The sequence below is a fragment of the Chanos chanos genome, chromosome 2, assembly GCF_902362185.1.
Source record: "Chanos chanos chromosome 2, fChaCha1.1, whole genome shotgun sequence".
NCBI classification, from domain to species: domain Eukaryota; kingdom Metazoa; phylum Chordata; class Actinopteri; order Gonorynchiformes; family Chanidae; genus Chanos; species Chanos chanos.
In genome coordinates this window covers 548,196-572,827 of record NC_044496.1, presented here as the reverse complement: position 1 = coordinate 572,827, position 24,632 = coordinate 548,196, and the positions used below count along the sequence as shown (strand labels likewise).

At 43.3% G+C, this 24,632-nt stretch overlaps 3 protein-coding genes across 4 annotated transcripts; all 3 read right to left on the bottom strand.

Moving 5' to 3' along the window:
• Positions 1-1,145: 1,145 nt before the first annotated feature.
• dut (deoxyuridine triphosphatase) lies at positions 1,146-5,354 on the bottom strand. Its single transcript, XM_030766318.1, has 7 exons — positions 5,101-5,354; positions 3,423-3,570; positions 2,622-2,713; positions 2,043-2,087; positions 1,855-1,929; positions 1,696-1,766; positions 1,146-1,394 (listed from the first exon to the last, which is right to left on the bottom strand). The coding sequence occupies exons 1-7, from the start codon at positions 5,216-5,218 to the stop codon at positions 1,338-1,340; spliced, it is 606 nt and encodes a 201-aa protein (XP_030622178.1). The 5' UTR covers positions 5,219-5,354; the 3' UTR covers positions 1,146-1,337.
• Positions 5,355-6,605: 1,251 nt separating this feature from the next.
• On the bottom strand, positions 6,606-18,576 carry slc12a1 (solute carrier family 12 member 1). 2 transcript variants are annotated; one of them, XM_030766758.1, is made up of 26 exons: positions 18,304-18,576; positions 16,961-17,092; positions 16,736-16,811; positions 15,556-15,651; positions 15,286-15,425; positions 15,000-15,110; positions 14,779-14,890; positions 14,225-14,352; positions 13,828-13,912; positions 12,937-13,091; positions 12,701-12,808; positions 12,240-12,363; positions 12,002-12,103; positions 11,719-11,874; positions 11,523-11,622; positions 10,912-11,023; positions 10,604-10,744; positions 10,255-10,361; positions 10,086-10,168; positions 9,526-9,648; positions 8,758-8,886; positions 7,684-7,795; positions 7,475-7,561; positions 7,030-7,165; positions 6,874-6,941; positions 6,606-6,741 (listed from the first exon to the last, which is right to left on the bottom strand). In XM_030766758.1, exons 1-26 carry the CDS (start codon positions 18,574-18,576, stop codon positions 6,606-6,608), a joined length of 3,132 nt encoding a protein of 1,043 aa, XP_030622618.1. The 2 variants fall into 2 exon arrangements, with proteins under 2 accessions (XP_030622618.1, XP_030622619.1); XM_030766759.1 differs by having other exon boundaries at positions 9,532-9,648.
• Positions 18,577-22,391: 3,815 nt separating this feature from the next.
• On the bottom strand, positions 22,392-22,637 carry ctxn2 (cortexin 2). Its single transcript, XM_030766880.1, has one exon. It carries the CDS (start codon positions 22,635-22,637, stop codon positions 22,392-22,394), a length of 246 nt encoding a protein of 81 aa, XP_030622740.1.
• Positions 22,638-24,632: the final 1,995 nt, after the last annotated feature.

Below are 24,632 nucleotides of genomic sequence, written 5' to 3'. Positions count from 1 at the left end.
CGTTTTACCATAACAATAGCCTATGCAGGTCCTCAGGGTACGGTTCGAGAAGAGTCTAATATTCTGAATGTTTACCGGCTTTAACAATTTGCTTTTTGGACTTTTCCTGCGGTGTCATATGAAATCTGAAACGGGTGAGCCGCGTCCAAGTCTGTCGAGTTACTAATGTAAACTATCACGTTCAGAGTCACCAAAATGTCAAATGACTGTTCAAGATACAACATACTTTAAAAAAAGTGCAGTATGACAGAATGAAATTGCAGTTTGTGGTGTATCTAATCCCTACAACACGGTTTTCTGAGCCCGCTAACAGAGATAAACGATGCTTTACTTATATTGCGTCAATAAACTGATTGTAGACTCGTATCATGATACGAAACATATATTAAATGTCTATACAAATAGAATTATTGTCATACATTTGGAGTGTGTTTTATTGGCGACTAGGTGTTGTGTTGGTTGTTATTTCAGAAATGTTTTTGTTTAACCCGTAGACTCGTAACATGATTTATTCAGCTACCTATATTTTAATTCGTTGATTTTCCCACTTCGTGTCACCTAGCTACAGATGTTTAAATGTCGCAGGCCATCAAAAACGTGCTCTCAGTACATTTTATGCTACAGACCCTCTATACACAGCTTGATGGCAGGGAAAAAAAACCCCGTAAACATGCTTGCAGTCATTTCCTCACAGCTGAAGTCTTATGCTGTTTTCAACACAGACGTTAAAAGTGTAAGATCAATACACCGTTGTACTTCAGGAATGAGTCATTATGATTCCTAATGAGGCACTAAATCTATTCTGGAAGGAAACGAACCAGGCCATCTGCATGGTTCTACCAGAACATTTTGTTGTGATAATGAAGAGTTAAAACAAAGACATGCAGGACAGTGGGCCTCCAGGACTGGAGTTGAGAACCACCACATTGGCCTCTGGGAAACGTGTGAGTTTAAAGCATAGCAAGGTGACAACCCGATTTATTTGCCTCATAGATCCACAATTTATGTTTTGCATTCAGTATTACATGTAATATAGTGAATAATAGTAAAAATAATTATAAACCAAAAGGCTTCCAGCACCTGTGACAACTAACTGACCATTAAACCAAACGCATTTAACAAAACTGATCATTTGTGTCTGTCATCCAGCTTTATTATCACTCATATCATATATCACATGTAAGAACACAGATTCTCTGGCTCATATCATATATCACATGTAAGAACACAGATTCTCTGGCTCATATCATATATCACATGTAAGAACACAGATTCTCTGGCTCATATCATATATCACATGTAAGAACACAGATTCTCTGGCTTTGTGCGCCGCGCTCTCAGTTGCGTCCTGTCGAGCCAAATCCCCCCGCCCCGCGCTCCGTTTCATCCAGAGACTGGAAAAGTCAAAACAGTTTAAAATGTAATTGCAGTTCCTGGTATCAAACAGTTTTGCTCCTTGGTGTGGACAGTGCTGCTCAGCATACACACAAACACACACACACACCACTTTCAAACGCACAAGCACAAACACACACACACACCACTTTCAAACGCACACACACCACTTTCAAACGCACAAGCACAAACAAGCAAGGCCTGCAGCCACGTCAGGTGCCCAGACTATGGTTAAACACACTGAAGTGTTTGCATGTGTTGCTGATACTGTGGAAACAGATCAGGGTACTTCTGCTATACCTCTAATTGCACCAGTTCAGGATAGCAGATTTTCTCACAGATTAGCTGGGCCACGCGGTCTCCCTTTTTCACTATTAAGAGAGAGAAAAAAAAGTTCAGACCTCTGTTCAAAGAGAATCATACAAGTCTAAAGCTCAGACTCTGGAAATGACTGGTTACCTTCAAATGTCTCTTTGCTGAAGTTGAAGAGGACCACTCCAACATTGCCTCTGTAGTCTTCATCCACTACTCCAGCTGAATTGATTACAGGACAAAAGGAAACCACATACTAACTCAAATGAACATTTTTAACTCAACAATGTGGAAGTGGTGTTCACAAACAGAAAAGCAAGGCGTAGTCCATTTACCTCCAACGTCTATGAAATGTTTTGCTGCCAACCCCGATCGAGGCGCTTAAAAGAGTAAACAACAAAACAATCTCTCAGACGACTGATTATTTACAGGGACAAACTGTTTGTCAAGGAAACTTTACATTTCTGCTGTGTGTTCTTTTCACACGTGAATCTCATTCATAGGCAGTTAATACTGCTTTTACTGAACGAGGAAACACCTCAGTTTGGGTCACATTTGCACAATGTGTCAAACAGCCTTGTCAGCTGATGATTTATAGCAAATATAAGATTCTGACTGGATTTGTGTCCTCAGACAGGACAGTCAAGTTCCCAATTCTGTAAGTTGGGGTCTTGATTTGATAAAACCAGAGGCAAGCTAAACTGCAAGGCAACACATTACCTGTGCCCTAAATATCAACGTTAACAAATATAGTTTTATAACTGATCTACTAAGTCTATCCACTTTAACTACTTTGATGAAAAATTTACCAAATAGTTTGGCAATAATAATTTTTTAAACGATGTACCCAATATTATATTTTATTAACACACTTCACAGTTGATGACAATCTATACGTTACACTGTACACTCACCAACTCTACCGTAGCATCCCGATGGCACGGCGATCTGAATATCTGTCTTCACAATGACTTTGTCCATCGGTCCAACAGAATAGTCATAGGCACTGTTTGAAAAGCAAGCATGTGACGTCTGTATCATATCACAAACACAACCAAAACGCCCTTTTATCATCTCCGCAATACCGCCAAAATTAGGCCCATGCTAAGTATAGCTGACACAGAAACCACTGTTCACGCATGTCACGTTTTGTCTTGATTACTGCAATGCTCTGTACTCTGGTCTGCCTGCCTCTAGTACCAAAAGTCTTCATCCGGTCCAGAACGCTGCCGCCAGAATCCTGACCAGAGCGAGGACGTTTGACCACATTACCCCTGTCCTGGCTTCTCTTCACTGGCTCCCAATTCATGCCAGGGCAGATTTTAAGGTCCTCTTATTGACATACAGAATTCTACATGGGCTTGCGCTGCCATACCTATCTGACTTAATGACATCCTACAACCCCCTATTTTTTCCCTGTTACACCTGTTCTTTGGGGGGAGTTCTTTCTCGCCCGCTATGAGGATTAAGCCGGGGGTTGTTGTCCTGCTTTGTTTGCTGTAAACCTGTGGGCATGTAAAGCCCTCTGAGACTGTAAACAGTGATATTGGGCTTTAAATAAACGAGAACTTAAACTGTTTGATTAATCAGTCATCAAGTCTTTAAAATAACTGCACACAGCAATAAGCATACAACTGAGCAACGTTTTTTGAACTGTCAGCATGGACACTAAGCTCTTTGACAAAATTAATGAGTCAACAGTCTATTCTACTTGCCTGTAAAGATCGTAACCGGCAGCCCTAGAGGATCCTTTGGTTGGAATCGTGGCATTCTCAGATAACTTTGCAAACTTCAGCACAACTGGTGCATTTTCGGTCACCCCATCCGTCCTGCTCCTCTTCATGGGAGAGAGAGCTGTGCTATCTGTAACTTCAGAACATGGCATTTTCGGAGCCAAACTGTTGGTGCTCAGACTGTAACTTTGTTAAAGTAATAAGCAGTTCAAATTTACAGAGATGGGGAAACTGTAAATTTGGCTAGGTTCCTATGCTCCTCTGCAGCTACTAAGATGTTGTATGCCTATAGATGCCGCCAGCGCCAAATTTTCGCGCGTTCACGCTTCTATGCCTATTGGTCGCCCAAGAAATGGAGCGATACTGCCACCAACTGGGCTGGAGTGTGGAGCGATAATGGATAGAATCTGTTGACTACCACAGGAGGAATGGAAGAAACGAGAGACATTTTCTGTCAAACCTGTCTCACTTGAATCTCAGATCTCGATAACCCTACTGATTGAGCGATTCTGTTTCCGGTCCACGGAGAACATCTCATGTAATTATGCTCTGTGGCTGTGATGAAGCTACTCATTTATAAACACGTTCTTCGGTTAGATTTGTATTTTATTTATCTCTGTTCTTAGTACTGCATATAGAACCAACTAGACAGCACTCTATAAGTAAACTGCCACTACAAGGTCGACGTTACCCAGCGTTGCCAGATTGGAAATGTCAAAATATCGTACCAGACGCTTAAAATGATTGTATTTTGAGGAAAATCATCAGTCATAATCAAGAGAACAAATAGGCGTAAATGTGTAATTTCAGAAAACACGTTTTTACTGAGAGGAACAACTATTTGACATCGCCTACAAATCTAGCCTTATTGGCGCAAACTCTCAACTTGTAATATTAAAACGATGACCGAATTGCACTGGGTAAATACAATGCTGCCCGCAAGCTACCGCATTCAATATAAATACCTAAAATCTCTGATTTGTAAACAGTATTTGATTACTGGTTAAGTTAACGACAGCAGTGCTCGTGAATCACGTTCATCATCACAACAAGCATGATTGGCTGGAAATACGACACGTGAGAAGAAATGCGTAAACACAGACGTAAGATTCATATTTTGCTATCTTGATTGTGTCGGGAAATGAATTAAAATGAGATGGTATTAGTAGTTGTAATCAGTCTAGGCCAAGTGTCACAAAATGATGAAATTATCGTACATTATGGAACTTTTGGCATTACTGATCGTACATCGTACAGTGAGCAAAATTATCGTACGTCTGGCAACACTGACTGACTGTCGCTCAAGTAATAAAGTGGGTAAATCCACACAAGCCATTTGAAAAGTGGATAGGGCCATTAGTAAACCATTTGAAGCCCACAGAAAATGAAACAAATCTACTTCAAAATGACCAGTGCCTCTTCCCTGGCATTTCTGGTTTTGTCTTATTACGCATCAATGAACAACGCAAGGGTAAGAGTCGTACATTTTTCTGACTTATCCTATATGGAATAAACGCCCTCGAGAACACGACCGCTTCCTGTTAGCTTGCAGCTAAATGACAGATGCCTGCGCCATGGCCAGAAACTCAGGTGTTTCTTTCAGTTGCTCTAGACCAACATATAAATGCTTCTGAAGCAAAAGAAATTTATTAGCCGTCACCTTCATCTGTGTGTGAACACCTCATTTGTCCGACGATTCCGTTACGGTAACGAGGACTCCTTTTACGAAGAAGACTGTTGCAAACAATTCTGAAACATTTAGAGGATAAGTAAGCCATCTAGGACTTCTCCAGCTTTACTTGTGTCACTAGAGACTCATTTCCCTGTATCCCTCTCTTTGGACTGACAGAAGTCACACACTGGGGTGTATGGTTCAGCTAGTTAGATAACTTCATAATTCACAGTGTAAAAGCCTTGCCGGTGCGTTTCTGCCATGTTGATGTGGACAGTGATGCGTTCAAGACGTTACAGTATTTCGAAACGTTTGAAGCATTGCGTTAAGAAATGCAACACCGTCGTTAAGAGCCTCAGCAGAAACAAACGACCCTTATCCAAACAGAAAGTGGCTACACTTTTACTCACAGCCCAGCATAAATATGTTTTTTTTTTAATGCAAAAATCTGTCAGACTATCACAATTGTACACAAACGATTACGACCGTTTCAGAACCCCAATTCACAGCCTGTTGACGTTAACTAAGTCAGGTATCATTATCGAAAAATAAATCCGAACTGGACCCCGACGTGTAGCGGAGGAAATGTCGAACCTCCAAACGCTTGGATGGCCCATTCAGTTCAGAGGAACTTTCTGCAGCTTACGGAGGAATCGTGTAATAAAAATGATCACATCTTGGAAGAATTTTGATTGCGAGCTATATTCGCATCATAATACGGTACCATGGGAATATCGTTAAGACTCTCATATCATTCACAATGCACTGTCGGCACTTAACCGCCGAGAACGAACACACAGATTACACCCTATTTAAAACCAAATAAACTGTTTATATGAAAACGATTCACATAAAAGTCGTAAAAAAAAAATGACAGTCCAAGTTTAAAGGCCTAATGAAACCTCTGTGACCTTCAGTCATACAAGATAGTATTTAATGGAATCGATCACGCTGGCATGTGTAAAATTCTTACGTCTTTATTTTTAATGTTATTACATAAGAAGGATTGCTGATGAAAAAGACCTATGTTATACAAAAGAAAAATATCAGCCCACCATAGAAACAGATTAGATATTGGTTTCTTCTTAACGTGATTTTTTTGGTTACAAATTTTACTGAGTCCACTGTGAGAATTATGCATACAGTACATTTCTGTTCCCTGGTGTTACATGACAAATTAAAGTGGAATATCCCATATCACTATAAAATAAATAAAACAGTTATAATCACAATTACATGAAATGCTGCATAAAAGTGGATCATTGGCAACAAGATATATTATATTGTCATGCTGATGAGAATCATTTATTTTATCTCTCTCTCTTACAATACAGCTGTGCATATGTACATAGAGCTGCTTGAGATGTATAATTACAAGAAAACTTGCTAGAAATATACAGCTCCAGCAGATGGCAGCATTTTGCTTTCTCTGTAACTGTTATCCATTGTTTTGTTACAGGCTCAGAAAAAGACATTGGCATTTTGTGAGAGGCTCAGGAATAGAAGGTCAGCACACTCTTATGGTTTCCTCTGATCAGGATGGTGGGTGGCAGGTTCTTGGTGAGGACGTCCAGCCAGGCCATGTACAGGTGGTCAGAGACAGACCCCTTCCGGGCAATGGGCATGCTCCTGCAGGCCAGGGGTGTTATGTCACTCAGTTGTAAGAAACACTTTGACCTTGCAGTTCTCATTTAACATATTTTCAAAGCTGTTTATGACGCAGGCTAGAGGAAAGCACTCAGTAAGGTTAACAATACTTACACAATGATCAGTTTGGCCGCCCGGGAACTCTCCTGCAGCAGTTCGTTCAGTCTCACCTGAAGGTATGTCTGTGAACGCAGGCCAGACAGACACATGTTAAACTGCACAGACACTAACGGAGGCTGTGTGTCTTCCACTGCTTTAACCTGCATTTACCTTCTCCTCAAAGTTCTCCAGCTCGGCGTCAGTAATCTTCCAGGGGTTCTCCCTACGGAGGGCTTCTGCTTCAGCGGCTTCCTTCTTCCCCTCGTGGAGACGGAACGGCTCAATCATGTCCTCAAAGCTCTTCCAGCTGGAGGAACGGGGCATATGTGATGTGTTTCATACGTGACTCTTACAAAAGTGTGTGGGTGTGTGTGTGTGTTTGTGTGTGTTTGGGTGTGTGTGTGTGTGTGTGTGTGTGTGTGTGTGTGTTTATGTGTGTGTGTGTGTGTTTGTGTGTGTGTGTGTGTGTTTGTGTGTGTGTGTGTGTGTGTGTGTGTGTGTGTTTGTGTGTGTGTGTGTGTGCGTGTGCGTGTGCGTGTGCGTGTGTGTGTGTGTGTGTGTGTGTTTGTGTGTGTGTGTGTGTGTGTGTGTGTGTGTGTGTGTTTGATGCAGTTACCTTTCTGCACTAGGTCTGACGTTTATGTCTGGAATTACATTGATGTCGGCACATCTGATTCTGAATTTTTTTAACAGCAACTCCATCCTGAAAGACCACGCAAATTCTGGTTAAACAATGAAAAATGACTATTTCCCAATGTTTGAAATGAGAGTTTGGTGGTGCTGTGTGTGTTTTGCTATCAGCAGGGCTTCTCTGTGTTCACATACTCCTCTTTGTCCTGCTGTAGGCGCCCAGGTTGTCCAGCAACGAATATCCTCATTTTGCAGTCCTTCCATTTCTTACGGGTAGTGAGGATGTAGGGAAGCAGTAGAGTCAGACCTGATCCCATGGCATCCAGAGAGAGAGAGACAGACAGGGTGTTACTCACACAGGAATCAGCCTTCGTCGGAAAGGGCGAGTGTTACTCACACAGGAGTTATCCTTCATCGGAAAGCCATCTAAACAGTGAACTAACACGATTAGATTAGACCCTTTCAGAGGAATCATTACTTAGGGCTGCTGTTCAGAGGCAGGTCTATGAGTGGGTGGGGGTGTGCCCAGGCCCGCCCAGATTGAAAGCTGACCCACCCATTCAGATTCATGAAAACAAATAATTTTTTTATAATACAATTTTTTAAAAGTTTAATATTCACTAATTACAGTGAATATGAATTGTTTTGTCTTGGGAATCATTAGAATTATGAAATAATAATAATAATATTCATAACTTTCTCTCATATGTTTGTTGACTGACGTTAGGCTACATTACATTATGTTAACCTTAAGTGACGCCAATAGTTCTGTCAGAGTTTCACGTAGCAGCTGCTTGGCAATTGTTAAGTGCAACTATGGCTGAAAAGCTATCACTGACCCATTTTCTTAAAAAAACAAAAACAAAACACATGTCTAGAGGAAGGTCAGGCCAATACAGTTTCCTGTTTAGTGTTAAGTCTGCTCTTTATGTAGGACACTGCCACAATGACAGTCATGGCTGTATTATTGTTTTGGTCAGCACATTGTAAATATCTAAGCCTGCTGAAGAAAAGGTGCAGTGATGAGCTTCACTCAGGCCCATGCAGACTTTTCCAGGCCTGCCCTTCAGCTACTTTCTGTATCCGCCACTGCTGCTGTTGTGGTAATCCACTTGACTTTTAGAGTAAGTCTAATTAATGGTCAGAATGTTTATCACTGAAAATGCGGTTTGTCGTACTGTCAATGCTGTAGGTCTGGAGTTACATTTACTACACATTTTAAGAGATGTTAAACTTAAGATTTTTGGTATTTGACACTTGCTGTCATACCTCCGTCATCAAACAGCCACCAGATGTCGATGGTCCCTTTGCCTTGTTTCTTCTTAAACTGGGAGCTGGCCTCCACCAGTCTCTGGTTGATCTGTGCAACATCTGAGGCCTGGGGCATGTTCACGGAAACTGACAAAATAGAGGGAAAAATTCTTCAGTGGACTGTCAACTAAAACATGTCAGTCTTCACCCGATCTTTACATGCATGTACCACTGTTATCTCAGCATGTCTCTGCTTATGATTAAAGTTTTGCTGTTATGTCTGTCCTGCAAAAACTAAAATGTGATATACTGTGATAGGGAAATGCTGCCAGCTTTAATGAATGTATGGAGACGGCTGCTCTTAGCTTGGATCCAAGAAAGCGCAGAATGAAAGTGACCACATAATGAGATTACCAGAGCACAGACATTTTATAGGGAACATTTAATCAGATTTTATTGTATTGCCAGGGGTTGTCTGATTGTTGAAGATCTATGCAACACTGCTTTCATTTAGCAAATGTACCCTTTGGTCTGAAAGCCCCTGAGAGAAAAAGCTCAGCTAATCTGTGAGGCTTTTATGGAAACGTCCTCAGAGGGAGCGCCCAGACAGTGTGGCTCAGGTCTCCTCCGAGACATTCAAATCACTCCCACTCTGAAATGTGATTGGACCACAATGATAATGCTGATTTCTGCCTGAACTCTGCTTCCACAGAAAAAAACCCAAGAAATAAGTCTATTTTTGTAACAAAAGTCTGTTTTTGTAATAAAAGCAGGTCAGAGGCCTACCTCGGCTGGTCAGCACTTGTTTGGAGGTTTTTCTGGATCGTTTGAAAAAGCCTTTGCCTCCCTCCTCTTGGATCTCTTCGTTTTCCAGAGCCTGTTGCTCTAGTATCAGTTTATGCATTTCCTCTGGTGAAGAGAGCAGCAAATGTTGAGTTTCTTGTAGAACAGTTTCATTCTCATACCTTCTCTTTCATATGTAATGCACCATATAGTCAAATCGAAATCCCAAAACCTAAACTTCGGCCTGATGCAAATGCTTTGATCCCTTTGGGTTTTGCTCTGTTACTTAAACCCTCTCAAATCTTATTGTTTTGTTTTGTAATTTGCGCTTACATTTGCTCTGACATTGTACTGTGTGTGTTACGGGCTGTGTGTGTTACGGGCTGTGTGTGTTACGGGCTGTGTGTGTTACGGGCTGTGTGTGTTTTGGGCTGTGTGTGTTACGGGCTGTGTGTGTTACGGGCTGTGTGTGAGAGCGTGTGTTAGATCAGCATGTAAGACTGATACATGCCGAGTTATGGGAATGTGTTTTTTTGGTCAGGTTTTCCGACGGATGTTCGCACCTTCGGCTTTGATGACGTGGGAGATGTCGAGGCCTTGGCTGATCCGCAGCACGAGCGTTCCGTACTCAAAGTCAAAGGCATCGCTGGAATAAAGAGGACAACAGGTCATTATCATGCCTGGCTCCTGGACCCTGACAGAACTGTGTTTTGGTCCTGTGTGGGAACTTACTGCAACACGCCAACATAGCTCTTAATGTCTGGAACCTGTGCTGTCTTCCAGTCTCGTTTGAACCCGATCATCAGTGTGTTTGGCTTCAGTCGGCCGAGACCTGAGGCCTGGTGGGGGAGGCGAGGACAGGCTTTATGGCACTTTAATGACTGTCTTTTTGTTTGAGTCACTTTTGTTTACGCTCCAGCTCTGAACAAGCTGCCCTGGTTCTTAATCTGCTCTGTTTGAAGTTCGCAATCCTGGCATTGCAGTTCAGACTTATCACTCAGTGATAATGCAGGCAATAATAAAGCTGTTTAGCTTTGTTGGTTATTAACTCTGCGGGCCTGGTTTGGTATTGTGTACTGACCTGCAGCAGACTCTCTGCCCCCTCTCTGAAGCTGCTGCTGGCCACTGCTGCGTAGAAGGCCTTGCGTTTCTGCTGTTTCAGCCAGGCCTGGTTCACCTCCATACCAGTACTTAAGTCTGGGAGCTTCTCCGACCTTTGGCCCTGATGGACATGCATGCATAACACAGTTACGTAAGTACAATATTTGGTGGTTTGGTTTGGATCAGTGGCTGGAGCACTGATGGAAACCGATTGAATAGTTAAATAGCTGATGGTCTGTTGATTATCTGTAGGATAGGTCTCCACTGCTCGAGTGGACAGTCTCTCACCACAAACACTTCACAGGTCAAACACAGGCCGTAGTTCTTTGTGAAGGAGTGCGCCAGGTCCAGGAGAGCGGGTCTGGTTCTGGGAGATCCTGTCAACACGATACACTGAGGCCTGAGAATGAGAGAAACTTTTAAGACTCACAGATCTGAGGACGCTTACATCGCATTCCTGCATCACTGTCAATGGTCTTATAATGTTCTTATAACGTTCTTATAATGTTATTTCCAAACATTGTGACAGGCGCTTTCCAAGAATGTGTCTCATAAAAAAATCTTGTGGAAATATTCTATATCAAGTTTGTGAGTAATTCTGTCATTCCATTTAACATTATTGCATCTCCTCAACGTAATCACATTTTATGAATCTCCAGAAAACTGCAGAGAACTTCTCTTAAAAGTGTGAGATTTATATGTAGAGTCCAACCATAATGAGTCTTCTCAGAACGCGGCCTGTTAACCGGAGACAGTGATCAACCAGAACCTTCCATTGCACAATTATTGACCGAAACTTTGGAATGTCACACTAGGTAGCCATGGACTTTGTGCACCAACAATAAATTTACAACAAAACGTTTATTTAAAGCAGCGATAAGCTTTGCCACAGTTCTCACCTGAAGTTCTTAATGTGGTCGTCTACTCCCGATAGCGTCAACGCGTTATTCACCGCGTTTACAAACGTCACCGCCTGCGTGGACGACCCCCAATTTACGTCTGAGGGAAACACAACCAGTGAGCACTGACTGAGAAAACAAGCTCACACAGGTAGCAGGTCGTGTAAAAGGTAGCGTGGCACCACAGAATTCTTACTTGGTTTCTTCACAGTGACGTATACGTAGAGGAAAAGCTCTATGGCGTATGTTAACAGAGCCGCCCACCAGTTTATAACGAACATCACAGCACAGCACAGGACAGCACCAAACAGAGACAGCCACATGTTATAGTATTTGTATCCTGGTCTCCATCCTGCAGACACAGTTACATAAGAAAACAATGTAAAAACGACAAAAGTGCATATGAATAGTTTTGAAAGCTTTGAGAAAGAAGTGATGAGCGACAGTGAGGTGTGAGTGGTGCTGAAACAGCGAATGACCTGGTGACTTTGCGTATGAGGCATGGAAGCAGGAGAAGTTGATGAGGGCATAGGAAGCCAGGAAGAAGTTGGATATAATGGGGGCAATTACGTTGAGTTGTGCTAGAAAGAAAAAAAGTAAAATGTTAGAGACATTCATATGAGAAAGCAACGATGCCGTGAGATGAATATCATCAGAAGACTCTCTGAAGCGACAAAGATAGCGTTGTTTACAGTAGAACATGTTTGGTATAGTCACCTATCAGTATAAAAGCCACGGCAATGATGAAGGTTAGCACGTAGCCACGGATGGGCTCATCATTCTTCCCATAACCCTTTGCAAAGAAGTATAACCCTTTGTAGATTTTGTCCTTACACAGCGCCTGAGGGAAGGAGGGTTAAGAAACCGAATCACTTTCCGTAAGACAACCTGCCCTCCTCAGAACAACTCAATCAGCCATTGTTTGAGTTTGTTTTATTGACTGTCAAATATAAGAAGGGTAAGCGTGCGGATCTTTCAATTAGGGATTTATGACTTAATAAACGACACTCTTATTGATTAAATATGCGTAAATGTTATCATAACCTTTTAACTTTTACTGAGGTGTGTTCGGCTCTTACACCAGGGCGCTGTACATCAGAGCCCACATCACCTCTTCGTGGCGCTTTAATGAGACGGTTACAGGTTTCCGGGGCAGGGCTGTGTTGGCTGTCACTCACCTGGAAGACCTTGGGTGCGCTGACGAGCGAGGCCAGGGCAGAGGAGAGCGTGGCGGAGAAGGTTCCTGCGATGATGAGCGGCCCAAACCCAGACGCCAGGGTCATCACCTACGGGCAAACACAGATTTACCCACAGCATTGACTGCTACTCTTCATCTCTGCATGTGTCTGATCTGATGAAGTTTGTCTCACAGCCTGTGTGATAGGCCAGCCAAGGCTGATGAATAAGCCTGTACCTGAAAGTTGTTCATCAGGCCGAATGAGCATTTCTGAGTGGCACAGATGGAGAAGTCATAGCCAAAATCACAGGCAGAGGAGAACTCACAGGGGCCTCCGAGGTTTGCCGTGGTGTCGTTGCTGTTCCCAGTGGCATCGCGAACCACTGTGGCAGCTGGCAGATGAGACAGAACCAAACACAGTGAGAGCAGTTCGCCTGCTGTAAAAAAGTGCATCTGGGATCTTTTCAAAGGTTCCCACGTTGTAAGTGTTCCTGTGAGTGATTTGTAAAACTGGTTTTGTCTGTCATTTCCCTGACTGCTATGGGCTTTGATTCATATGTTCTCTTGAGAAGCCTGTGCCTTCCAGCAGAGACACCCATTTGACTGTGTAGAAGTCTTCACTGGTGCGGGACAGCTCTGGTGCTCTGGGGCTGTTTTAGGCTGGGCTGTTTTAGGCTGGGCTGTTCTAGGCTGGGCTGTTTTAGGCTGGACTGTTTTAGGCTGGGCTGTTTTAGGCTGGACTGTTTCAGGCTGGACTGTTTTAGGCTGGACTGTTTTAGGCTGGACTGTTTTAGGCTGGGCTGTTTTAGGCTGGACTGTTTTAGGCAGGGGGCCAGGTTTGTGAGTGAAGCAGGGGGTTTATGAGCCTGTGTGGTATTTATTGATTTTGAAGTCAGATATAGAGACTTTGCCAAGATGAAGCCAGTGTAGGAATTGATTTGTCTAAACTGTGGTGTAATCTGTTTGTCTCTGAATAGCAGCTTCTTCGGAAATGTGTCAGGCTGTGTTTGCTCTCTGTGACTGGTGTTTAGATAATGCTTTCACACCAATGGGACCGTCATGGAGAGAAGATAAGATAACTGGATATTTATACTTTCTTTTTACTTTCTAAATGAGTTGGGTACTTACAGACGCACAGGGCGACGGCCAGGTAGGTGACACCTGTGATGAGGATGGCCAAGAGAGTTCCTTTAGGAATAGCAGCCTGTGCATCCTAAAAGAGAGCCAACGGGAAGACGAGTAAACAGACGAGTAAACAGACGAGTAAAGGCTGATCGTAAAAAACGAAGGACTAAGAATCATAGTCATAAAAAAAGGCAATCAAGGTTACTACATAGTCTAATGCTTACATGTGTCCAAGATTTTAATTCACTTGTTTAGAAACTCTCTAAAGAGCCTCTCTCTCTCTCTCTCTCTCTCTCTCTCTCTCTCTAACTCTCTCTCTCTCTAACTCTCTCTCTCTCTCTCTCTCTCTCTCTCTCCCTCTCTCTCTCTCTCTCTCTCTCTCTTTCCCTTTCGCTCTTACCTTAAGATCTCCAGAAATATTTGCTCCTGCCAGGATACCTGTGGCAGCCGGGAAGAAAATGGCAAAGACAGAGAAAAATGTCTCCCCATCGCGGAAGTCGGGTCCAAAGTTTTCCTCCATTATCGATGCTGTGACGTAAAATGTAATTTTTATGTTTAAATATAAATTTAGTTGCATATGTGATAAATTTGGTCATTTTTTACCATGTTACTGTATTCCATTGTCAGCAACTTACACAACACACACAAATCACCACATCACTCACAGACCCACACAACACACACAAATCACCACATCACACACAGACCCACACAACACACACAAATCACCACATCACACACAGACCCACACAACACACACAAATCACCACATCACACACAGACCCACACAACACACACAAATCACCACATCACACACAGACCCACACAACACACACAAATCACCACATCACACACAGACCCACACAACACACACAAATCACCACATCACACACAGACCCAGTTCGTTCTGTCTCAGTGTAGCTGAGGTCCGTTTACAAACACTCTGTCCCTCACCGTGATAACCGAAGAATCCCTTTGAATTTTTGTCAGTGCTCGCAGGAATGAATGTTCCCACAAAAACATTGACAATGGCCACCAGCAGGATAATCAGCAGGACGATCTGGGCCTGCAAAGAGGCACAGTGCCTGTCAGCGCCTCATCAACGCTTTTCATTTGACATTTGCCATTTCATTTCATTTTCTCTACATAATATTCAGCGATGACTCATCTCTCACCTTGGCCTCCCACTCCATGCCTGCCACGGATATGCCCAGGAGCAGGACCACCGTGATGCAGCCCACGATCCTGATGTCATTCACCTCGTCCACCATCAGAACGTCATGCTCCTGCAAAGGCAGACCAACAACAACCATAAAACTTCACTGATGTGTGTTAACAGTACATCACAGGTCCTTTACGGAACCTTCAAGGTCACAAGGTCACACTGGTGTGTGTTAACAGTACATCACAGGTCCTTTACGGAACCTTCAAGGTCACGGGCGGCCTCTTTGGACGTCATACCTTTAGAAGGTCCACGACTGTCTCGGCAAAGCCAACCACGTACATAGCCACACCCACGGCATTGGCAAAGGCAAAGATGAGTCCGATGGAACCTCCAAACTCTGGTCCCAGACTGCGTGAGATGAGGTAATATGCCCCTCCTGCAAAATGGTTTTTATTTAACAAACAACAGATCTACCTGGGTGTTATGCGTGTGTGCGTGAGCAGGTCCTGTGTGTGTTAGTGATCTGTCGCTCTGTGTGAGAGATGAGACGTGTGCTGATTACTCACCTCCTCTGACCACTCCGTTAGTGCAGATGGCTGACAGGGACAGACAGGTGATTGTTGTCACGACCATGCTCAACAGCACAACCACAATCCCCAAGCCTGAAATCAGGAGAACACATTCCACACATGTTTTTATCGAAACGTAAGGCAATCATGTCAAACACATATTTGCTATTGGGCTTGAGATTAAGGATTGGTCACACAATGACTCAACACTCAGATTGTATACTTGAATTCACACACACACACACACACACACACACACACACACACAAATTAGTTGGCCAGGAGAAAAAAATAGCTGGCGGCCTGTGTTTTTTGTGATGTCTTTGAGACAATATGAGACAGTCACATGTTCAGATGCCTGTCACCCTTAAAGAGTCATGTTACTGCAGTTTCTGGACTCAACCAAACCCGAAGTCTCGCCCAACACCCTCATGAATAAAATACACCAACTGACTCTGAAATGGCCCATTCTGGGGACTGATTGTGCCCTGAGGTCTTGAGGCAGGAGTCAGTCCAGAGAAGCTGTAACCCTGTACCAGGAAACCCAACCCATCAGTCACGCGTCATAAAGCCCGTCCTGCAGCCGTGGCTCTGATCATCTGGACTTTACACTGACCAAGCGTAAATAACACAGAAACCAGCCAAAAACCCAAGAACCGGTCTGATTAGTTCACTAATGGCCTCTCAGTGCCAGCTCTGCTAAGTGCCCCCAACACCTTGAGTGTGATTATTGCCCTCGGTCATTTCCTGTGGTTTAAACCTAAACTGAAGGACTTTTGAAACAGGCAGTGATTAGATGAATGTAAACTTCCATTGCTGAACACAGTGTAGGATATTTTATGTCCCTGCAGCCCAAAACATCTCTGAACCACACACACACACACACACACACATTTACCTTCCCTAAAACCTACACTGAACCACACACACATATTTCTGTTCTTTACGAGTGACAGGCCTTTTTCTGCCCTCTTCACTTTGTAAAATTACAGAAAAATTTCAACAACAGGAAAAACTCTGAATAAAATGTAGGATCAGTGTCACACGTCAACAAGTTTTCATTAATCAGTATTTATCAGTGGGTTTTAATTAGTGAGTTTTAATACACTGAGGGGCTAAACTGTTGTGACCTGGAGAGAGAGTTTAAAGCTGTTGAGAAGATGGAGAACACACCCACCTGCGCCAGCCTGACCAAACACCCAGGACAGGCGGATAAATAACATCACTCCCCAAATGTTCAGCATGCATCTCACCTGGAGAGACAACGTTAACGGCTTAGACAGAGCGAGATGACGGCCTGTTCTCCAACCGTACGCTTCACATTCAAAAACCTCATTATGAGCACTTTACAGAGAGGAGAATACACTGATTCTGAGCAGGAGTATCCCATAATCCTACTCACCAAAACTCCTTTTATCCAGCCAAACTTAACAGCTCCGCCCTTACTCGGTGGCAAGACTGACTCAACGTCATCGTTTGGAGTACCAACGCTCTCTCCATCATCAATAGTGTCTGGAATATCGAGGCCTCCGTTCTGTTCAAAAGGAAACGACATTTAACAGCGCAGTGAGTTTAAGAGGAATCCAGAGAATTCATTTTGTCTGCAAAAACACAGTACTAGCACAGACAAAATATCTCTGCTTCTGCAAGTGAATTTTATTACCTGGGACCATTAGACCAATTCTTTTTGACGCTATTAAAAAAAAGATTATGGTATTCTAGGTTCCCTTTATCCAAAGTGAGAGGATTTCTGCATAGTTTCACGGTCTAATTCTAAAGAGGACTGTATTATTTAGGGGGGTCTTAATTTATTTAGGGTAAAGACATAGATTTCCCTGCTTTAGGTGATCAAACCAGATGTTTCTCAGTGGCTTTCATATTGTAATGCTCTGCTAATCTGAGAGCCGCTCATGTTGTAATTCTCTGCTAATCTGAGAGCCGCTCATGTTGCAATATCTCGTCTCCGTGTTTGTTTGAATTTCCCCACATAAGTAACAACCAACCTTCACAAAAAGCTTAAAGCCAACATGTTTCTGTAATCTCTCTGTCCTCTCTGTGCATATCTCATACATGTATCTATATAAAAATAAAATAAAGAACAAAGGTAGATAAAAGGGATAATGGTTTAACACTCACTATAAACTCCACTCTCTCTTACATAAGATGATATTTATTTAAATAAACAGAGCTGACTCTTCTGTCACTGTCAGTTATCAGCAGCTTTACACAGAGAGAAAATACTCTCAGCGTCCTCATATTGTTCATTGTGCATATTGCTCATATCGCTCATATTATTCATATTGTGCATATTGCTCATATTATGCATATTGTTCATATTGTGCATATCGCTCATATTATTCATATCGTTCATATTGTGCATATTGCTCACATTGTCCATATCGTTTATATTGTGCATGTCGTTCATATTGTGCATATGTCGTTCATATTGTACATATGTCGTTCATATTGCCTATAGTCTGCTTGTAAATGATCCTGTATGATTTACCTCAGGAATGTTAGAGTGTTTGTGCAGAGGTGGCACTAACACTGAAACTAGTGCTAAGCACGAAAATCCTTTGTGTTGCATAAAATCACAAATATCTCTTTTAAAATTTTGCCTAAAAATCATCATCACGTGTCAGAAAACAGACACATCTGATTTGGAGAGGCGGCTGTCTCTCTGGGTCTCAATGCTGTCGGTGTTTAATAGTTGTGAGAATGACGACGAGCCCTTTTGGGTCTTACCTTCTGGAAGACATCATGAAGCTCCTGCAGTGAGGGGCGGACAGCGCGGTGCCCGCTCACACTGCCTGCGTTTCGGTAGAAGTCGATGTTGGGCACACGGTCCAGAGTGTCATGACCAAAAGCACTGACGACAGAGGGCCTGACTTCCCTGCGTTCTCCGTTGGAGTAACCGTTACCAGAGAAGGATGTCTCCTCATAGTGAGGAGGGTCATCTTTGGACGATTCGAACGCGGGGTTCACGTGCTCCCCCCCGACTGAGGTGTACCTCTCCATCAGAAACTTTGTGTTAATTCCTCTCTCTTCACTGTTTAAGATTTCTGCTGGATTCTGCAATAGGACCACGTAATCATCTAGGTAGTTAGTTATTTCAGCTCAATTCATGGAAGGTGCTGTATCTCGGGCAGGTTTGAATAGGTTCCCTGTGCGGACACTTTGTTTCGATGGAGACTGGCCCTAAACATCTGCTTATATACTTTCTGTGTCTCATAGCTGTTCACTGGAAGAAATCTATTGGCTGAGAGCGAGGATCTACCCTAGACCACTTGAGCAAAGGGGTGTCAGATATGTCCTTGCTCCATCAAAGAGCACACAGGGCAGGTGCTTAAAGATTAACTGGCAATAAAGGCCAAGAAAAGATAAAGAAGTATGGTTTGTGCTTTAGATTATTGATTATTAATAGTATTGTCAAAGTGCCATAAAGACAGCACATGCTGTCCTTCCTTTGGCAATTTTTATGAGTTCTTATTTATCATTGTTCTTGAAGAGTTTGCCAGTTCAGATGAGTCATAAAAGCTATAGTTGAAAACCCATGTGAGTTTGTAAAGGAAGTCTTGTTCTATTGATCGTTTCCAATCTTACAGTCGACTAAACTCCACCTGCTACAGGCCATAAATGAAAATGTTCTGAAAGAGAAAAATTTCCATGAATGCTAAATTTTAAAACATTAGTTTAATCCTTTAAACTTAATTTCTTGAGTTCTTAGTTATGACTTGTTTTATATCTAACAACAAAACTGAAATAGTGTAATTTAACTGATATTTTGTTACATCTCTGTTTACATTTGCACATAGAAAATATTGCATAAATTATCACAAGATGTTCAGTTTTGTGTTTTCTAATTTTAAAATGTGTTAAATAATGTTTTATAATCTGTCTGTTTTTGCAGTGATAGCTCTTTGTGCTGATGGTTGTTAAGGTGAAAACTGACGCCCGTCAGGTGAAATTTTTCACAGGTGTTTGAGGAAGTTAATATGAAGCCACAAATAATGGGAACATGCTTAGGGCACTACTCTTAAAGCCACATGACCTTTCTGGTCCTTTAATGAGAATTACAGGAATACTTCCTTATTACCAACCAATCACTGGACTTTTACAATTCCTAGTGAATCTCAAGAATACAGCCCTCGAAATGACCTTGAGAATTGTGCACTAACTGAGCGAGTGCTTTTAGCAGAGGGACGGCTCGTGAGGTTTAGTGAGGAGGGAGTTGCGTGCAGCTGACATGGAATAATGGAATAATGGAATAATGGAATAATGCCTAACGAATTTCTCAGAGCTTAGCAGTGAAATATAAAAAAATCAGACAATCTCTGTTTGGTAGAGAGAGCGTCACTACTGTCTCGAACGCTTCCCAGTAAAGTGTCACTATGGCCTCGAAAGCTTCCCAGTAAAGGCCAGTGGCCACATGAAACACAAGGTCATTATCATGGGTGTGCACCAGACTGCAGGGCAATGCTTTCTCATAATAGAACAAAACCAAAGGGCCAGAGTTCAGATTAAACAACAGAGTACTGGCGTTCTCAGCCTCCGCCAGTCCACACCTACCTCTCCCCACAAAAGGCCTCGCAACTACAGCAGCGTCTAACAGGCAGATGGAGAACTGTCAGGCTGACAGGTAAAGGTATATCTGAGGTGGACAGAGAACTGTCAGGCTGACAGGTAAAGGTGTATCTGAGGTGGACAGAGAACTGTCAGGCTGACAGGTAAAGGTGTATCTGAGGTGGACAGAGAACTGTCAGGCTGACAGGTAAAGGTGTATCTGAAGTGGACAGAGAACTGTCAGGCTGACAGGTAAAGGTGTATCTGAAGTGGACAGAGAACTGTCAGGCTGACAGGTAAAGGTGTATCTGAGGTGGACAGAGAACTGTCAGGCTGACAGGTAAAGGTATATCTGAGGTGGACAGAGAACTGTCAGGCTGACAGGTAAAGGTGTATCTGAGGTGGACAGAGAACTGTCAGGCTGACAGGTAAAGGTGTATCTGAAGTGGACAGAGAACTGTCAGGCTGACAGGTAAAGGTGTATCTGAGGTGGACAGAGAACTGTCAGGCTGACAGGTAAAGGTATATCTGAGGTGGACAGAGAACTGTCAGGCTGACAGGTAAAGGTATATCTGAGGTGGACAGAGAACTGTCAGGCTGACAGGTAAAGGTATATCTGAGGTGGACAGAGAACTGTCAGGCTGACAGGTAAAGGTATATCTGAGGTGGACAGAGAACTGTCAGGCTGACAGGTAAAGGTATATCTGAGGTGGACAGAGAACTGTCAGGCTGACAGGTAAAGGTATATCTGAGGTGGACAGAGAGCTGTCAGGCTGACAGGTAAAGGTATATCTGAGGTGGACAGAGAACTGTCAGGCTGACAGGTAAAGGTATATCTGAGGTGGACGGACGATGGAGGCATCGGTGGGTGTGCAGTTGCTGAGTGACAGGCTGTGCTGACGATTCTACACAACACGCCGTTATCAGGTGGCCGACCACCACGCTGCTGTCTAAGAGTAAAACCTGTTTCAGTGGACACGGCCATCAGCACGGCCACTGCACAGAGGACAAATACACATTTTCCTGGTCTGGTATCTGTATTTCAGCCCAAACCCTCCGAGTTGGATGCATGTTTCCAACTAGTGTATTTCTAGCTGAGGAGTTTAGATAGAATCTGTTTGTCTTACAATGTTCTCATCTCTATGTGTTTGCTCACAAAGCCCATAAAGAAGAGAGGGCCAATAAAATGAAATGGGTTAAGAAGCCTCTTTTATTCCACAGGATGAATACAGATCCATAGCAATGAGTCGCCCCTCACACCAAGAACACAGGAAACAGATGAAGCGAGAGGAGCAGAGACATTTAGCAGTCAGGGCCAGAAGACTTCTCTCCAACATCTCTACACGAAGGCACAGAAAACCCGTCAAGGTCACAGTAAGGCAAATTCACTGCACTAGGAACTACTGAAATGATCTTCACCGGACATGAGTGTGTGTCCTTTACCTTCCTCACACAGACGGTAAAGCACTGACCGGGATTCTCAGTCTCTTACACAACTGACCGCCTGTCTTTTTTATCACGCTGATGACACAGTTTCTCCTCTGAGAAAAGAGCTCAGAGATAACATGGCATCTTTAAACTCTGACATTATGAGTGAGGAATCAAACGCCGTCAGTTTCAAACGCTCACTTGTGCTTTATCCAAACGTGGCGAGTGTACACATTACAGCTGTTTTACCATAGAAACATATACTTCAATGGCAACATGGTTTTCATCAGTAAAACTGTAATACTAAATTTGGCTTCTGTGTCCTGCTAAAACAGGAAAGGCAATTAGATAAAGACACACAGCTTGGTAAAAACGAGACAAGATAAAGACAAACAGCTTGGTAAACATGAGACAATTAATTTTAGGGTCTTCATGACATGAAGCAGTTATTAGGAGATTCTGGAATGGTATGAACAGATTGTACTTGTACATACAAACAAGAAAATACCCATTTGCCCTGTTTGCATTTCTGTGAAGTGCTGCATGTTTCTATGAGACCTGTGTAAGCCGAGAGTAAACAACTTCTCAGCTGTTGTCTGTTTCCAGATGCTTCTCTCTTATCAGTCACCTTGGTTCACGGGACGTCAACAGACAGAATCAAAAGTAAAAGTCATACGACAGGATGTTTGTTTATGAGCGTACAGTCCTCAGTCTACTGGAAGTCGTCGAATCGCATTTTCTTCGTGTTGAGTTGGATGGAAAATTCGTGCTGTTTTGAGCGGCAGAGTTTCGGAGGTTGCACCCTGTTGGTGTGTGTGGAGACTGTGGGCTGGGCTCTGAGCTCAGGTCAGGGCGTACTCAAACGTCCCCTTCTCCAGACCCTCCACCCCATCACCCCAGTGTGAGGACGGCATGCTGCTATAGGGGTCCAGCAAGATTTTAAAACATCGCACTATGAGTAATCCCAAAAACACCAGCAACATCCCAACAAAGGCAAAGGCAGTCTTCTGTTCCAGAGTCAGAGAATACATCCTCATGTCGTTTCCGTTCAGAGCGGCCAGTGAGTGATTGTAATGAACGCTACACATGGTAAAAGAGAAACTCCTTCATCCTAATTTTAATTAAGTCATGCTTGAAAGAGCCTGCATGTCACCTGTAATTTAAAAAGATTCAAATCAGTTTTAAAGGACACATCTTTTTTTCAGTCCATCGTGTGACGTCTGCAGAACAACATGAAAAAACGCAGTGTTTTCAGACATAAACATAAAAAAGAAACATGGATATTATACTGATTATCTAACTACATTAGCATTAAATCATTCCTGTTTATCTAATCAGACCCAGATAAGACATGTCATGCCAGAGCGCTGAACACACACATCTGAACGCTGAGATTTCACAAAGCTAAATTAGCTTACAGGAATAGCTTTTACAGCACTGCAGCAGTAATGCCAGCTCACATGAACAAATCTTATTCCATAGGACGAGGGCTCAAACGCCGTCTCGGTCACAATCACAGCCGCAGTCTCACACAATAACCACAGATTCTATTTTAGATTCTATTTTAAATGGTTAATTAGAGAGACGGAAATAGACCCGAGGTGACAGACAAGCCGTGGCAATGTTTGGTACCTGTTGCCGTGGCAATGTTTGGTACCTGTTGCTCAGAGGCATCTGTCAGTCAGAGACGGCTTTTCATCAGCCGAGAGCGAGAGGAGCGTTTGTGGCAATAACACAACATTACAAAAATGACAGGATTGCCACGGAAGAACGAATCGGTATTCCGCGGATCAGCCCCGGGACGGCAGCGGAGAAGCCTGCGGTGCGGCTGCCGTCTGCCAGAGCCGAGCAGCAGGTGTACGAGGAGCAGGGCAGATGCCGTGTTCACTGATGAGGCTGTGTGATCAGGAACACCAAGTCACTCTCCTTCATTTCAGCCTCATTCACTCCAACCTGTTGCGCGTCATTCTGTCAGACTCCTGTTTGGCTGAGAAAAGAGTCACAGGATGTTTTATTGATTTCCTCCCAGCTGTGCACCGTAGCCTCCGGTCTGACTGTGTGGCTGGTTTGACTCACACTGGCTGAGCCTCAGCGGTTTTCAGAGGCGCCTGTTAAAACAGGCTGTGTGTGGTGTAAGGAGAGCGCAGCTCACTGACCACAGACGATTTGGGCTGAGAAAAGCTCACCCTGTGGGTCCTCTGAGAGGCTCCTCTCGCCTCTCACTGCCGAGCCTATCCTCACTGCCTAGCCTATCCTCACTGCCGAGCCTATCCTCACTGCCTAGCCTATCCTCACTGCCATGCAGTGGCTCTGCCCGCGCCTGTGAAAGCATGCGCTCTCCGCATGGCAACCACTTGTCAGTCCCAGCCAGCTCGTCTGCGTTCTCATTCATTGATAAAATTCCCACTCCACGCGTAGCGGGGCACCATGCAGGCAGGGCGGCTTGTCGCAGGAAGAAGCTCTTGTTTATTTGGTTGTTTTAAAAATGATTTCCCCAAAATGTGACAGGAATCTTCCGGGTTTTCCTGCTGGCAGAATGCTGTGTTTGTGAGAGCGTGCTGCTGTGTGGCTGCGTTAATAAAACAGTGTCATCTCTATTTGATGTGTTCTGTAATTGATACTGGAGGCTCTCTGTAAGATTAAAATAGTAACTCTGAGTATTGATTCATTAGTAAATAAATCACTGTTAGCCCCTTAAAGGGGCCATCACACTTACTGATCTTTCTATCTGTCTGTCTGTCTGCCTGTCTGTCTCAATAAGACATGCACACACATAAGTACATGTCTTTTCATTTCAGCATTTTTATTCTATTCTTACAGGCTTTTAACTTTGTTTTGTTTTTAGGTTAGAAGTTTGTAGCTGTTGTCATGCATGTGTCCATAGAACTGTAAGTCTAGATGAGCCTGGGTAAACGTAGAATAATTCACTTATATCTGTTTTGACCTATTTATTCACCCTGCGAATGTGTTTTTGATGACCCTGAGGGGTCAGATGACCTTCTCTGGCAATGAAGACCAGTCATCCCTTTAATCATTGTGTTTTAATGATCTGATGATATAATCACCTGGAGTATGAATGCTGG